The sequence below is a fragment of the Xiphophorus maculatus genome, chromosome 16 (genome assembly GCF_002775205.1).
Source record: "Xiphophorus maculatus strain JP 163 A chromosome 16, X_maculatus-5.0-male, whole genome shotgun sequence".
Taxonomy (NCBI): Eukaryota; Metazoa; Chordata; class Actinopteri; order Cyprinodontiformes; family Poeciliidae; genus Xiphophorus; species Xiphophorus maculatus.
This window is the reverse complement of record NC_036458.1, coordinates 20,593,605-20,607,483: the sequence shown is the minus strand read 5'-3', so window position 1 is coordinate 20,607,483 and position 13,879 is coordinate 20,593,605. Positions and strand designations below refer to the sequence as shown.

General features: G+C 40.9%; 1 protein-coding gene across 2 annotated transcripts in view; it reads left to right on the top strand.

The window, feature by feature from the left end:
* The window catches only part of LOC102235173 (ubiquitin carboxyl-terminal hydrolase 43-like), a 79,018-nt gene that overhangs the window by 56,724 nt on the left and 8,415 nt on the right, over nt 1-13,879 (top strand). For both annotated transcript variants that reach the window (XM_023348487.1, XM_023348488.1), the window contains 3 exons: nt 2,064-2,226; nt 5,681-5,792; nt 11,834-11,937. In XM_023348487.1, the coding sequence (XP_023204255.1) occupies nt 2,064-2,226; nt 5,681-5,792; nt 11,834-11,937 (379 nt within the window). The remainder of the gene's footprint in view (nt 1-2,063; nt 2,227-5,680; nt 5,793-11,833; nt 11,938-13,879) is intronic.

The window sequence follows — 13,879 nt, the reverse complement described above, 5'->3', positions numbered from 1 at the left end:
TGCTACCCCAAATAGCTATGGAAACCTTAACATTAACCTGAAGCTGCTTGGACTCTGTGTCTCTCCAGTCTTTGTCCAGATTTAGGGATGATTTTTCAAATGGAATGCATCATGTGCGTTAATCTGAAAAGAGACATTAGAGCAACAATTCTCTATCGCCCACTTAAGACACTTCTGTTGTTGTCTCTGGTTCAGGCTTAACACAAAGAATGTGATGGTCATAGCCCATATTCTGGACACGTCTGTGTTTGGTGACTGACTTCAGCCAAAGTCCACACACCTTGTGAGTCTCCCTCAAACTATTGAATAGGTTATGATTCACAAACCTCTCCAGGTTTTGGTATCCCCGCTGGTGGTGCATCTCTTTCAACAACACTTTGTCTTTCCAGTCATACGGAACTCTGTGAACACTCTGTCATCGTCTTTAGGCGTGTCATTTTATGACTTACCGTCTTTATGGATGGATTCAGTGAGTCAGGTGAGCAGTCTTCCAATTGGCAAGGACTTTCTGTGGTTCACAGGCTAGGGTTTGTGAAGCAAGTGACTGAAATCTCCTTAGAGCTTGTCAGCAAAAGAACATTTACTGGTGGATTGTCGCGTTGATTGACAAAACGCAGTGGACTAACACCGGCAGATAACATGCTACCCCAAATGAAGCAAGTGACTGAAATAATCTAAGTTTTTAAGGATATTCTACGATAATGAGATGCACTTTAATAGTCTCTCCAAATTCCTTCCCAGTGGACCGAAAATCTCCAAATGGTAAAGCCTAGGAGACATCCTACTCCACCCTTTCCTCTACGAGGGTGAAGTTCCACATCCCTGGAGTAGGACCATCACGAAGTGGTCACCCACCCACCTCCCTATTGTTTGCCATTACTTTTGAGCAACTTTTTCTTCACAGATTCCCTGGAGTTGAGGTGTAACCTTCAGGTATCACCCAGGAACAATCTCTTCACCCAGAGATTGTTCCTGCGGAGTCTTCCCAAACCTGAATTAGGTTTCCACGTTTGTGGTTTTCTGCAATTAAGTTCCTTGAAGTTGTCTCAAACTAATCGCCTGTTTGTGATGACAAGAGAGGCCAAAACCTCGGACAACATAGCATTCAGCCTCACAGCAGTTCTCGCACCGCTCTGCCACTTTCACTGTCATAGATGTATCAGAATGTCCTCATGCTTTCCTGGCTATTCTTAATGAGGCAGGACTAAAGGTCATTGTCTTGTCTTTACGTTTCACTGAACAGAACTGGTGATTTGTTCTTGTTGCAGAGTTTGCTGCTAAAGTAAATGGACTCACCTGATTAGGCAAATTTTCTCGCTCACTTCATTAGAGAGACATTAAAAAGTGAAAGACTGCATAATAATCATTACACTCTATCTCGTGGGCAAAACGCTGCATGCTCGAACAGAAGCTTGGTTGTTTGTGAGATCCTCTGCCATGGCGTTTGCTTTGTCAGTGATGAATCGGGAATCATTGGCGTTTGTAATAAAAATGTTGTGGTTTTAGGAAGGGACAGCTGTTGTGGTCGATCGATACCTCGCTTCAGTGTCTACAAGTTTAATTTATCTCCTCGAACTTCTCTCGAGCTGACACTCAAATTCACCTGCTTTTTGTGATGACAAAGAAAGGTTGTCCTCTTTGACGTCACATCTCCAAGGGATCTTATCATTTTAGCTTTCCTTCTCAGTCAGACGTACTCCTTTGCGCTGGAAGAGACACGAGGGGAGCAGCGTTGCTGCCTGGCACCCCACCAGGACAGGATGTGCAGCAGAAGCAGCATCAGATACGGCCTCCTGCTGATAGAGCAAGCCGCCATTCGTCCATCTGCTCCCCCCAACTGAATCACCGTTCTTCAAATAGAAACTGCTGTCTTGCCAATTTGTGTATCTTCGTAATCTGTCTCAATCTCTCGTTTGAGGTGTTAACTGAGGTTTCAACGGTCATTGCTTCTGAGCTTACAAAAGCACTTGAGCTGTGAGCTTATCTATGCAAGCAATGTGAACAGGAGAAAAATGAAGGGTTCTCCAAACACTGTTTCCTGTTTCTCCTATCTCTTTACTCAGGGTATCATCACAGCCTGCCGTCATCTCCTTACTCCTCCGGGCCTGAGGGTCAAAGGTTACCTTCATCTGGAGCCTTATCATCAGAGTTCCTCAACCACGGTGTCCCAGTCAAGATCCTGCTGCTGGTGTGCAATGGTGCTGGAACAGGCCAGCAGACTGTAAGGTAAATATACTAAACCATTTATTCAGTAACAGGTCAGAAACCACACCAAGGCAATGAAGACATGTCAAGTTTGGGTTTAAAGTCAGATGTAAAACCTCCTAAAAAAGTGCATCTGTTCAAGTTGCTAGCATTAGATTTTCAGACCATACTTGTCGGTAATCTTCAGGTTTCAAAATTCACTTTATCAACTTACCGATTAAGAAAAAGTTAAAGAAAACACCTAAAAATAAAAGCATGTTAAAGTCCAAAGACAGACTCTAAAAGTCGTAGATGTTATTTCCCTGTGGAAAGAAGACGATAAAGTAGAGAGAGACAGAGGGTCATTAGTGCAACCCATTTACTCAATTACACTGTTTAACTCATGAATGGATTTTCCTTACAAATGTGATAACCATTAAATGGGAAGTAAGCACATTATCTAACACTAGACAATAGATTTTTGGGGGCGGGGGCGGATGGGATAATCACCAAAATACAAATTCTCTTTTCTTCAAGTTTGCTTTTGTTTTCTGCACAATTTGATTTCAAAGGTTTTAGCGCTGTCAATCACTCTCGTGCTCACCCCCTTCCGCTTGCTCCTTGCTGAGCTGCAGCTGGTTCACCACAACATAGCCTGCCTCAAATGCTAAGGCTAGTTAGCATAGCCACAAATGATGGCGGATAACTGTTTTTCCTGTAACAGTGAGATGTTTTTCCACCATTAGCACATTGAGCAGCGTACACGAGATTGATGGACAGCGCTAAGACACTCCTCCTGGCTCTGGTTGGCTGTTTTTGGTTGGGAGCGGTGCGGTTTTGGCAGACCATTGGAGTAGTTCAGGAAGGAGACGAAGGACATTGTTTGTTTTTTTTCCACAGACTTCCTGTCTCATATCAAACTGTCACTGCATGGTGATAAAACATATATTTGTAAAAGTTTCATACTGCACCTTTAATTACCCCGATCAGCTTAAATCCGGTGCCCATCATATGTTCCTCCTCTCAGAAAATCGGAAAGCATTTCTTCTTCGCCATTATAAAATAAGCTCAAATGAATTTGGATCTCAGTGAGGTTAGCTCCAAATCAAGCGACAGCTCTAACATCCGGCACCACGAGGAGCGCCGTCATGTCGTCCCACTGTCACGGTCCAAAGAGGTCAGTATGGGTGAGATGACCAACACCGCAGTGGAAAAGTTAGCTCCCATCTACGAGGGCTGCTGTCTCTTTTTCTCCTTCAGATGCCTTTCTGTCATTGCTCAATCCACCCACACGTCTCCCCTCACCGGATGACAGCTGGAGAGCCCAGCCGAGCCAAGAACATGACATTGGAGTCGCACACACTCGGTTTTTATTCTCAGGTCTTTCTAGAATAACATCACAGGTACATTACCAAAAAAAAAAAAAAAACGGCACGAAACTCTCCATTTTCTTCATATCTCTAAACTGTGAAATCGTGTTTTTAACGTGGAAAAATTCCAAACGTTCTTATCGCCGCTTTTCCAAAGTTGGGGTGGAATCTGTGATGTTTCACTTCGGTCACACTTTTGTGCTCGTTCTCTGGGGAGGCAGGTGAAGACATAAAACACACACACACACATTCCTGAATTCCTGGGCTGTAAGGAGAGACTTTATTGCCTTATCTGCACTATTTCTCTGATGGGTGGGTGAAATGCACAAAGCATGTCCTGCGGCTGCTATCGGAGCTTCAAGAGCCGCCAGACACGGCACGTTTTTGGGACGACTAAATGCAGCCTTGCATTAAGGCGCTAGGACATTGTGCATGTCTTGTCTGGGCGAAGCAGACAAAAGTCTGGACTGTTTCTGTTAAAGCACACAAAGCTTCCCAAACACCTCAACAGATTCAGGGTTGAACGTGTGTGCTGTAAACAGAAACATGCCTTTTCAGTAGGCTGACATTTCTGGATAAAAAAAATCCTTTTTTGACCTCATCAGCCATCACCTATATCAGCTCTTTATTATCAAAATGAACAGAAATAAAGACTAAAATTTAATTCTGTGCGCAGTTAATCCACATATTATACCATATTTACCTTTTTTTTTTAAATATAATTATCATTTTTAGCTTAAAGTAGAGTTTAATTCTACTTTAAGCTAAAAGCAGAATAACTTTTAGCTTAAAGTGAAGCTGAAAACTTTTCATTATAAAAAAAATTTCAACCCTCCCCACCCCAAGAGGGCTCCCAAGAGCATCATTTGATTTTATTTTGTAGTGCACATTTTTAGTGACAGATTTTAAAAGTAATAGACATTAAACTTGCTAACTTGTTTACTGTAAAAATTCAGTGTTTCTCTGCAGATGTTATTAAATTACCATCCCACACTCTCCATTTAAAGATGCAAATTAATTACAGCATATTTTCTTGTCCGCTGTTCCTGTAAGGTTAAAACAGTTACACCAGTAAGATCTGAGTTAATTACAAATTACGCTAATATTAGAAGGTATGTTACACACATAGTGTAGCCGAGGAACAATTAAGTATCTGGTGTTGACATGTTAGTGTAGGGCAGCACGAATTAAAATCTGCTTTAAAAGGGCTGAATAAAAAATCTGAATTAAAAAGACTTTCACCGGCCCTGCTGGATGGCATAAATAAAACAAAAGAGAAACCCAAATTAACTTAAAAACAAAGTAAAAATCAATTCATTAATCAAGAAAGAAAACAACCAAGAGACTCAAATTCCTTCCATATGTCAGGATTCTCATATTCTGATCTGTACATAAGGAGACTGGGGGGAAAATACCTAAATATAACACAGTCAAACCTTTAAAATAAGTAATAAACTGTGAAAAACGTTTTACTGAATTTGTCCTGCTAATCACACGTTGTACCTTATGTTTTCCAGCTCTAACCCCAGCGTCACGTTATTAAACTGTTGATCATATTCACTCCAGTTTCCCATTTTTTGGTTACATGAAAGAAATAAATGAACTATTCATTGGTATTTGTCTGTTTTTTTGTCTGCCATGTTACATGCCACCCTTACCATCTTTTCGTTCAATCACATCTTCACTCCAGCTTCTGTTGTAGCATCTCAATGAGAAAACAAAACAACAACGATACGTTATTAGCGTAATGCAAAAATATTGCCGTAAAACAAATTAACTTTGCGTCGTTATGCACATCTCTCCCTTTCTGCCCGGCTACTGAACGGTTCTGGATGCTCATATTGTTTCATCATAATAAATCTCCCCGAACGCCGGGGACGGGTGCCCTCAATTAGACGTGTGTTATAATAGGAATGTCATGTGATCCGTCATCTCGGAGAAATGATTTTCCCTCCTTATCGACCTTCTCTGCCCTTCCGTGGACGTTTTGCGACTGTGTGCCAGTGCGGCGCATGACTAATAAAAAAAATAATAATAACGTGAGCATCATTATGACTGAGCACAGCTAATGTGGGTTTGGTTGTTCCATTTTGTTTTCATCAATTACCTTTTATGTTTGTTGGAAGGTTTGGGCCGCCATTCCTAATGAGGGAGGACCGGTCTATTTCCTGGGACCAGCTCCAGCAGAGCATCCTCAGCAAGCTGTACTACCTGATGATCAACGGCGCTCACGCCCAGGTAGTCGGTTTACACCAGTATTCATGTGACGGTGAACGCGAAGACGTTTTGTTTTGCTTCCGCTACTGTATTTTTCTGCCCAAAATGGGTGGTAGGCATCTATTTAAAGGGGAAAATGTCACATCTTTCACATTTTGATGCTTCCGTTTGGGTCTCGGCTTCTTCTAGATGTGCTTACCCACTCGATGTTTGGCAAAAACCTTACAATTTGTGAGTCCAATTAACAACAGCGTAATTTGTACAGTGTGTAGAGTTATGCTAATCTGTTCAAGGAAGCATAATAGGTCACCATTAAGGAGCAAAAATCTTACAATATTGTCACTTAAAGCAAAGTAGGCAGCAAATGAGGTAAAAAAATAAAATAAAATCACAAAGTAGCAATAAAATTATGTGGCAGTAATTAATCAGGATATTAAAAAGGGGAGTAAAATGATGATACGTCTATGAAATTTATAGAACCTATATCAAGAGTCCATGTGTGAGTGTGGGTGTGCTGTGAGCGCCGGCTGAACCGGGACACGGTTTCCGTCTGGCACATCGGCTGGCGCACCTGTTCCTGAGCGGGTTTATTGGCTCGAGAGAGAGAGAGGACAGCGCGGCCGCTCGACGGCGCCGGGTAAACCCGGTGGGAAGGGAAGCGCCAGCCGGAGACAGAGAGAGCCGCTGCCGAACGTCTCGCGGCTCCCAGCGGCGCGGCTAAGTAGCCTCAGGTGATCTGTTCCCTGGCCAAGTCAATGTCCACCGCAGAAACACAGAGACTGGAGCAGAGAATCATGTATTGAGAGCTTTTTTCAATTAATATAATGGTAATGGCATAATATTGCAAGATAGCATCCTCACAGATAAAAAAAACACAGCAACTTTAAATTCAGATGGACGTTTAACACTGGAACTGGAAGACATTTTAACTATCCAATTAAACAAAACAACAAAATAAAATGAATTATAAAGTCTCTGTAGACAAAATTGTCCTTCAAAAGTAGGGCTAGTTGAGACGAAAGCTCCAGACTGAAGACTTTTATCATCCCGTTTTTGGTAGAAAAAGAAACAAAAAACAACAAATCGTGCAAATAGAAATTATTGACCTTGTTTTATTTATCATGTGATTCATTGATTTATTGCTTATTGTGACACGCCTGGAGTTTCCTGCTCAACCTGGACCGCTTTTATGTAGAGGTATTATTGCAACTCTACATTTCAGCTCCCTTTTTCATCTGAAGCTGAAAACAAATGCGCGCCACTCTTTCCATGCTTTCATTCATAAAACGTTTTTCAAACCATATATATTTTTTTTCATTGGTCTTACACATATCACATCCATAACAAATGTGTGTAATTTTTTTGTCTATATTCCACTAATGATGAAAAAAACAACAGCATAATTTCGCAATTGTGTTGTTTACATGAGAGGAAATGAAATTAAAATCACACAAAAAGACAGTAAAAATCATGGCAGCGATGGATGTAAACAGTTACTTGACATATATTCATAATTCAGCCGTCAGAGGAGACGTCTGCGTCTTATTCAGATGTTGAGATGAAAAGATCTTTATACTTGGGAGCGGCGACGTACGTGGGGAAATTGTAGTCAGTGATTTCACCGAAGAGCTTTGGATTCAACACGTTGGAATGATGCGCAACTTTTTATGCGACGCTGTGAGAGCTCTGGTGGAGCCAGCTGGACATGAACAAAAACAAACCATCATCCTCCTACCACTTCCTGTTGTCTTCTTTGTTGTTCCTGCCAGTAGTAACATCTGGCAGTTAATCACGTGATTCCTGTGATGCGAACAAAAGTTTTTCCATTGCAGTTTTGCGTAATACATCGAATTCGATAAAGCTGAAGAAGCACCTCATCCAGCACAAAAAGTATTTATCGACAAAAAAAACTTTTTTGTTTTTTCAAAATTGCCGTGTTTTCATTAAGCAAATGTATTTCCATAATTTCAATTTGTGCGACGCTATGGTTAATGGAAATGCAGTTTTTGAAATGCTGTCATGATCTGACAAAAAAAAAAAAAGTGAAACACTTTAGGTGTGAAATTTTTTTTTCTCTTATTTTTAAATGTAAATTTTCATTACTTTTCTGAAGAAATCTAAATTTTCTGTTGTTGGCTGACATATTAAAGAAAAATTTGGTCGTTATTACTTCCAAAGGTGGATCAACAAATTATTAATATTTAAAATAATTAAAAAGCTATGAATACTTGCGTGCATCCCTTTTTTTAAAAATAAAATTTTAAAACATTCCACCTTATCATAATAGGGTAGAACTTTGAGGAAAGACATTAATTTAACCCATCCATCCTCTAACACCCTTGTCCCTAGTGGGGACACTGTCCTATCTCCAGCTAACGGGCAAGAGGCGGGGTCACCCTGGACAGGTCGCCAGTCTGTCGCAGGGCAACACAGAGACAGACAGGACACACAACCATGCACACACACACACTCACAATTCACTAGGGAGAATTTAGAGAAACCAATTAACCTGACAGTCATGTTTTTGGACTGTGGGAGGAAGCCGGAGAACCCGAACCGAACCCAGGACCTTCTTGCTGCAAGGCAACAGCTCTACCCACTGCGCCACTGTGAGGATTTGTTGTTTTAAAATATAATTTAGAATAATAATGAAACATAACAGAATGTTGAAGAAGTGGAGCGCCGTGAGTGCAGGTGGCATCCTACCACGTTGGATTTCTCCCGTATTTATTTCACAATATTTATAAAATCACTCTGCATGCATTGTTTTTGGATGTCACAAACCGGTGGCCAATTATTTGAGCCAGTCACCAAATATTCCTGATCACACCATTGATCTCTCTTGCATATTTCTCGACGTTGTTAGCTACGGAGTAGAATGTTGCTTTTGTTCCCAACGGAGTGAAATTTAATTAAGCTTTCTGTCAATCCAAACAACAGGTTGTTTTGTTTCCACTCCTGCTGTCAAGATTGTAAAACCAGAGAGATAATAATGCAAATTCAAACCGAGGCGGCCATGCTGTTCATATGGTCAAATCAATTATTTACTTCCTGGGAAATGAGTGGTCCTTGCTTGACGGTTGTGTGTTTTACCGCAAGTGTCTTGGTTTTTGGTCGTGTAGCCAAGCGGAATCGTAATCGCGCGTGAGGCCAGGTGACGATATGTGCTGTGCTCTCCAAGTCGGAGGAAGAAAAGAAAGACACAGATACAGTGTGTTCGTGAACGCTTTCAGAGATCGTCTTTGTGCCCCTCGCCGTCAGCCGTTTAATTAAAGCCGAGCTCATAAAGCATAATCAGTTCGCTGGCGCACACCTTTGCCAGCGAGGGAGCGATGCTCAGAGCAGATGTTTGCTCCAAACCTTTCACATCTACAGGATCTGTGGCTTTTTATAAATGTTTTTCTTTGTAACACCAAATTATTCTCCCAAGTGGATTTTTAACTCATTTTAGTTTCAGCAATGGTGCAGTTCCCAAAGCATAAATGTGACAGTTTGGTCTGAATTTACAAGATTTATTTATTTATTTTTTTTCCCCCCCAAATTTAACCCCATCATTTTTTTTTTTGAATCTTAATGTCTCTCCCTGAAGTCGGCATTTCATTCACTGGAGAAAAGTTGCAAATACTCCACAGACGCTAGAAGCTGAGAGTACGCTAATCCAACCGGGGGAAATGTTGAAGAACAGCGCCTGAACTGTCCAGCTCTATTAAGCAAACTGCCTTCTTGGAAACAAAGGGGGGGAAATATGGACAAATCTGTAGCTTTTTAATCAAAAGCAGCTTATTGAAAGTGTTTTATTGGAGAGAGGGCAGCTCAAACTCATAAACCACCGAAACAACCAGAATGGGCCGCTTCCCACCGTGTTCCTCTAGCTTCCAGGCCGTCACACCCAATGGAAAAAAAAGAAACCAGCTCTTCTTAGCTTGACATCTTTCATCTGGAACCACAAGGTAAAATCTCAAATTCACCAGAATAAATGAACTCATTGGAAATAGAATCTTCCTTGGATTCCTGCGTATTCCCTGCAAGTTTACATCCCCCAAACATCCTTCACTGAAACTTCAAAATCAATTTTTCCAGGTTCAAAAGTCAAAAACCGAGGATTTTCTCACGCTCTGTCATTCCTCTTGACTGGAGGCATGAGAGGAATTTCACCCGGACACTGTCCAGATTTTCACCCTCAGCAATGACTTTTAGGTCGGCTTATGCTATTCTGCAACGCCCCAATAGGAAAAAACAGGTGGAGATGCATTGCAAAACACAGAAAATCTTGGGACGCAACTTAACAACTTACTTAACATATTGACAAGACAAACCGAAACAATAGAAATCTAAATAGATGTATGCATTTGCCCCTAAATAATCAATATCATTTGAAAGCAAATCAAAAATGTTTTTAAGTAGAGTTAGAAACTGCAGCACAAAAATAAAATGACCTTCTAAGAGAGAATCTGAAACTAAATTTTTGATCTCAACATGCAAGTACAAAACGAATGCCGATACCAACTTGATCCAGAACAGAGAGAAATGTGTGTATCAAAGCCAAGAGACATTGTGAAGAGTCTGTCTGAAGCTGGTAAACGACTAATAAGGCTCACAAACCCATAGGGCTCCACTCCACCCAGAGTGGAGAAAGGCATTTCTCCAAAAGCTGCATGAAAAGCCAGATTACAGTTTGCAAATACACTTATGTAGAAAGATCTTAAAGGGAGGTATTATTTGTTTTCCAGGCACATGGTGCCATTTTATTGCACAATCACCAAACTATGTTAACTGGAGTTGTTATAAAAGATGGTATAGAAATCAAATAATTTAAAAATATTTTCCTTACTAGTTTGACACCTTAAAATTGGGCCTCTGTCTCTTTAAAAACTCCTCCTCTTTCTGAAACTGCGCCTCCAGGAAGTCATGGCAACATCATTCCTCTGTTAATCCTTGAACAATGTCTTTGCACTGAGAAGTAGCTCATATAACGAGCTCAGCAGATCCACAGTCTGCAGCTCCCAGTTGTTTGCTAATTGCTGCTGGCTAGTCTGAAGGAGCTGAGTGGGGCAGTCGCGGGGGGAGGGCTGCTCTTTCAGGTGGACGCTAGGAAACTGCGGCTCCAAGGAGGAGCTAGATGCACCCAAGCATTTTGCTCAGCTGAAAATCGCTTGGATGGTTGCCATGGGAGATGAGAGGGTTTCTCAAACACGCACGAAAGAATCGAGGCAACACTCCAGATATGTTGTTGAGGGAATAACATTATAACATGATGTGAAGCTACAAAATAAAGTTGATTTTACATAATACTGCCCCTTCAATATTTTGCCATTTGAGATCGACCAGCAAACTATTGTCACAACTGAGTTTTCCGTTCAATGAAATTTAGAATATACATATTTATATGCCTGATGTGCTTCGGTACAACCCAAGTGATGTTCAAGCGGTTTATGTTTGAGGATGTTTAACAATTATCATTTAATTTTCCCTTAAGGGTTGCATAATCTATTGGGTATCAATATTTTCCAGGAATGGAGGAGCGATCCCAGCTGGCAGATACACAGCAGATCTGAGAAGAACAAGAGGAAATCAATTTCATTTTTTTCCAAAGCATGCCTTTATCCCTACATCGCACGCAGATCCCAGCGTAATATCTCTGTGCCTCAGAGGGGGAGGAGAGACATTATCACCTTATTTGTGTTTTCATTTTCTATCCAGCTCGCGTTTTTCAATCAAACTGAAGAGATTTCGAGAGAGCAGGCTGATTGTCTGGAGGTATATTAATATTTTTGTTGGCAAAACTCTGCCCGCCGGAGGACAAAAATAAAACTCCACCACGAAAACTTTTTCTCTAACTTCTAAGATCTCAAAATGTCGGCGGCAGGAAGCTGTCGCTGCTTCTAACACTCCTAACCCCGTTTTGATGCGTTTCATTAGTTTCAACCTTCGCACACGGCAAACGTGTCCACCTTAAGTACATCCCAGAGTTTAAAAATGTTAGATTTGATGAAAAAAATAAATACACTTCTGCATTAAGTGGCTGCTAAGTCTGCCTGCGTATGTTTGTTGTGTTCTTTCAGAATATCAGAGTGCTTTTCAACATCCGCGTGGTGGGAGGATCCACGTTTCACAACTACCTGTCGCCTCAGGACGGCAGACCGCTGCACCACCCCGCCGTCGACAGGTGAGAGTTTGAAACCACACGACGCGCCGCGATTGTCGAGCTGGAGAGAGCAGGCGTCCGGACATGCTCCTGCGTTTTTGTCCAGCGTGTTGACTTGAGTTTTCCGTTGTCTGCCGGAGCGGATCTGAGCGACATGGAAATTATCGGCTGTGAATCGCTGGGTGTTGATGAGGCTTCCTGCTGAATCCGTGCTGCGGCGTGTTCTCAATCCCCTCATGGGTTTTTTTGTTTGTTTGTTTTTTTTAACAATTTTCCATAAAACATAAATGACTGTGGTGTAGTCTTGTAATATTCTCTTTCCTCAAAGTTTTTATTCACTGTGCAAAAGATGCTTAATATTAAAACGATATATGTGATTTGTTTGCTTATAAGAAATCAAACATTTTATTTGCATATGAAATGCTATGCATTGTTCAACTATTCATGGGAATACTCAGTAAATTTTCTCATATTTACTGAGTTTTCTCTCCAATCTGAAAGAAGTATAGTGTTTTAAACGACTGCTACTCTTCCTGTGCTTGTTCAGTCAAAACCAAGACTAAGGTGAAAGGTCAGAGGGAAAAAATCCGATCAGAATTCAGCACTGCAATGACATGGCCAAACATTTTTTTAATCCAACTGATTATATTATATGTAATACATTCAGTCTAAGGTGAAATTAGAATATCTTATCTAATTTGACAAAGTCACTCTTTACATTTACCAACCCCCCACTCTGACTTTTCGCATCTCTGCTGCGATTGTGAAATCAGCTGCAGCGTCGCGTCGTTTCCTCACAAGTGCAAATTCGACGGCTCGCAGTGGCAGAAAGGGAGCTGCTGATTTTTGCCGTCGTCTTGAAAGAACTCCCATTTGTGCGGCTTAAGAAGAGTTTATTCACCCGCTGAATGGCGCTGATGGGACCAGAAGCTCTCAGGGTCTTTTGAAATGCAAATGCGTCGCACGTGGTATCCTAGAAACTCGTGGGATGAGAGCGCCGGAGCCCGAGACGCTGTCCCCGTGTAAACCCAAATAATGCGTTCGGAGAACGGAGAAAACCTCTGGTGATGTTTTAGTCTACTTTGGTCTTTTTCTGCAGCGTTACCTGCTGTAAAATGTGAATGTTGGAGATGTAGTTTATCATATGTTACTCATGCCAGGGAGTCACTATTGCTACAACTCACCACTAGAGGTGGAAAAGTTTGATCCTGAAACTAGAAAGAGTATGGCTGAAATGCAATCTCCCCCAGTTCAAAATTCAAAAATAATATTATTGTGAATTCTTTCTCTTTTGCACGCACAATAAATTAAACATAATATTCTACTGTTCAGTTATTTGTACTTTTTAGGCTAATTATTTTCTATTTTGTTGGTTTATGAAATGTTTTTGGTGTATTTCAGTCAATAAGAATGAGAATTAACTTTTCATTTGCTGCATTTAGCAAAGTGTATTGGACGTGTGTGACCAAATCTGTTTTTTTTTAGTAAAACGTGGCTGGAATGTTTGTCACAATACAAGCGGAAAAGAAAAAAGAAAAAAAAAGGCTAATATAGAAAAAGTGCTGTTTATGTTTATGAAAATTAAAATTTTCCAGGGAAAATCTCATCTTAAAAAAAAAATTACTATTCAAAGGGCCACAAATGAAACTGGCAAAAACAATAGGTTGACCAACTTGGTCAAAAATAAACTGCAACAAAACTTCTTTGAAATGGTTCAGAAAGTGAGATTCAGAATTGTAAAAATAACGGAAAATAAGTAATAAATTATGACGTCGCTCAGAGCATAGAATTAGACTGAATAGATCTGCCCTTATGGATCAGGCACATTGCCACTGATACCCAATCTGGAATTGTTTTCCCATATTGGGACCGATACAGCTATTGATATCATATCGGAGCATCTCTAGTTTCCGCTGGTGTCAGATGAACTGCTACGATGTCCATCCATTTATTCCATCACTTC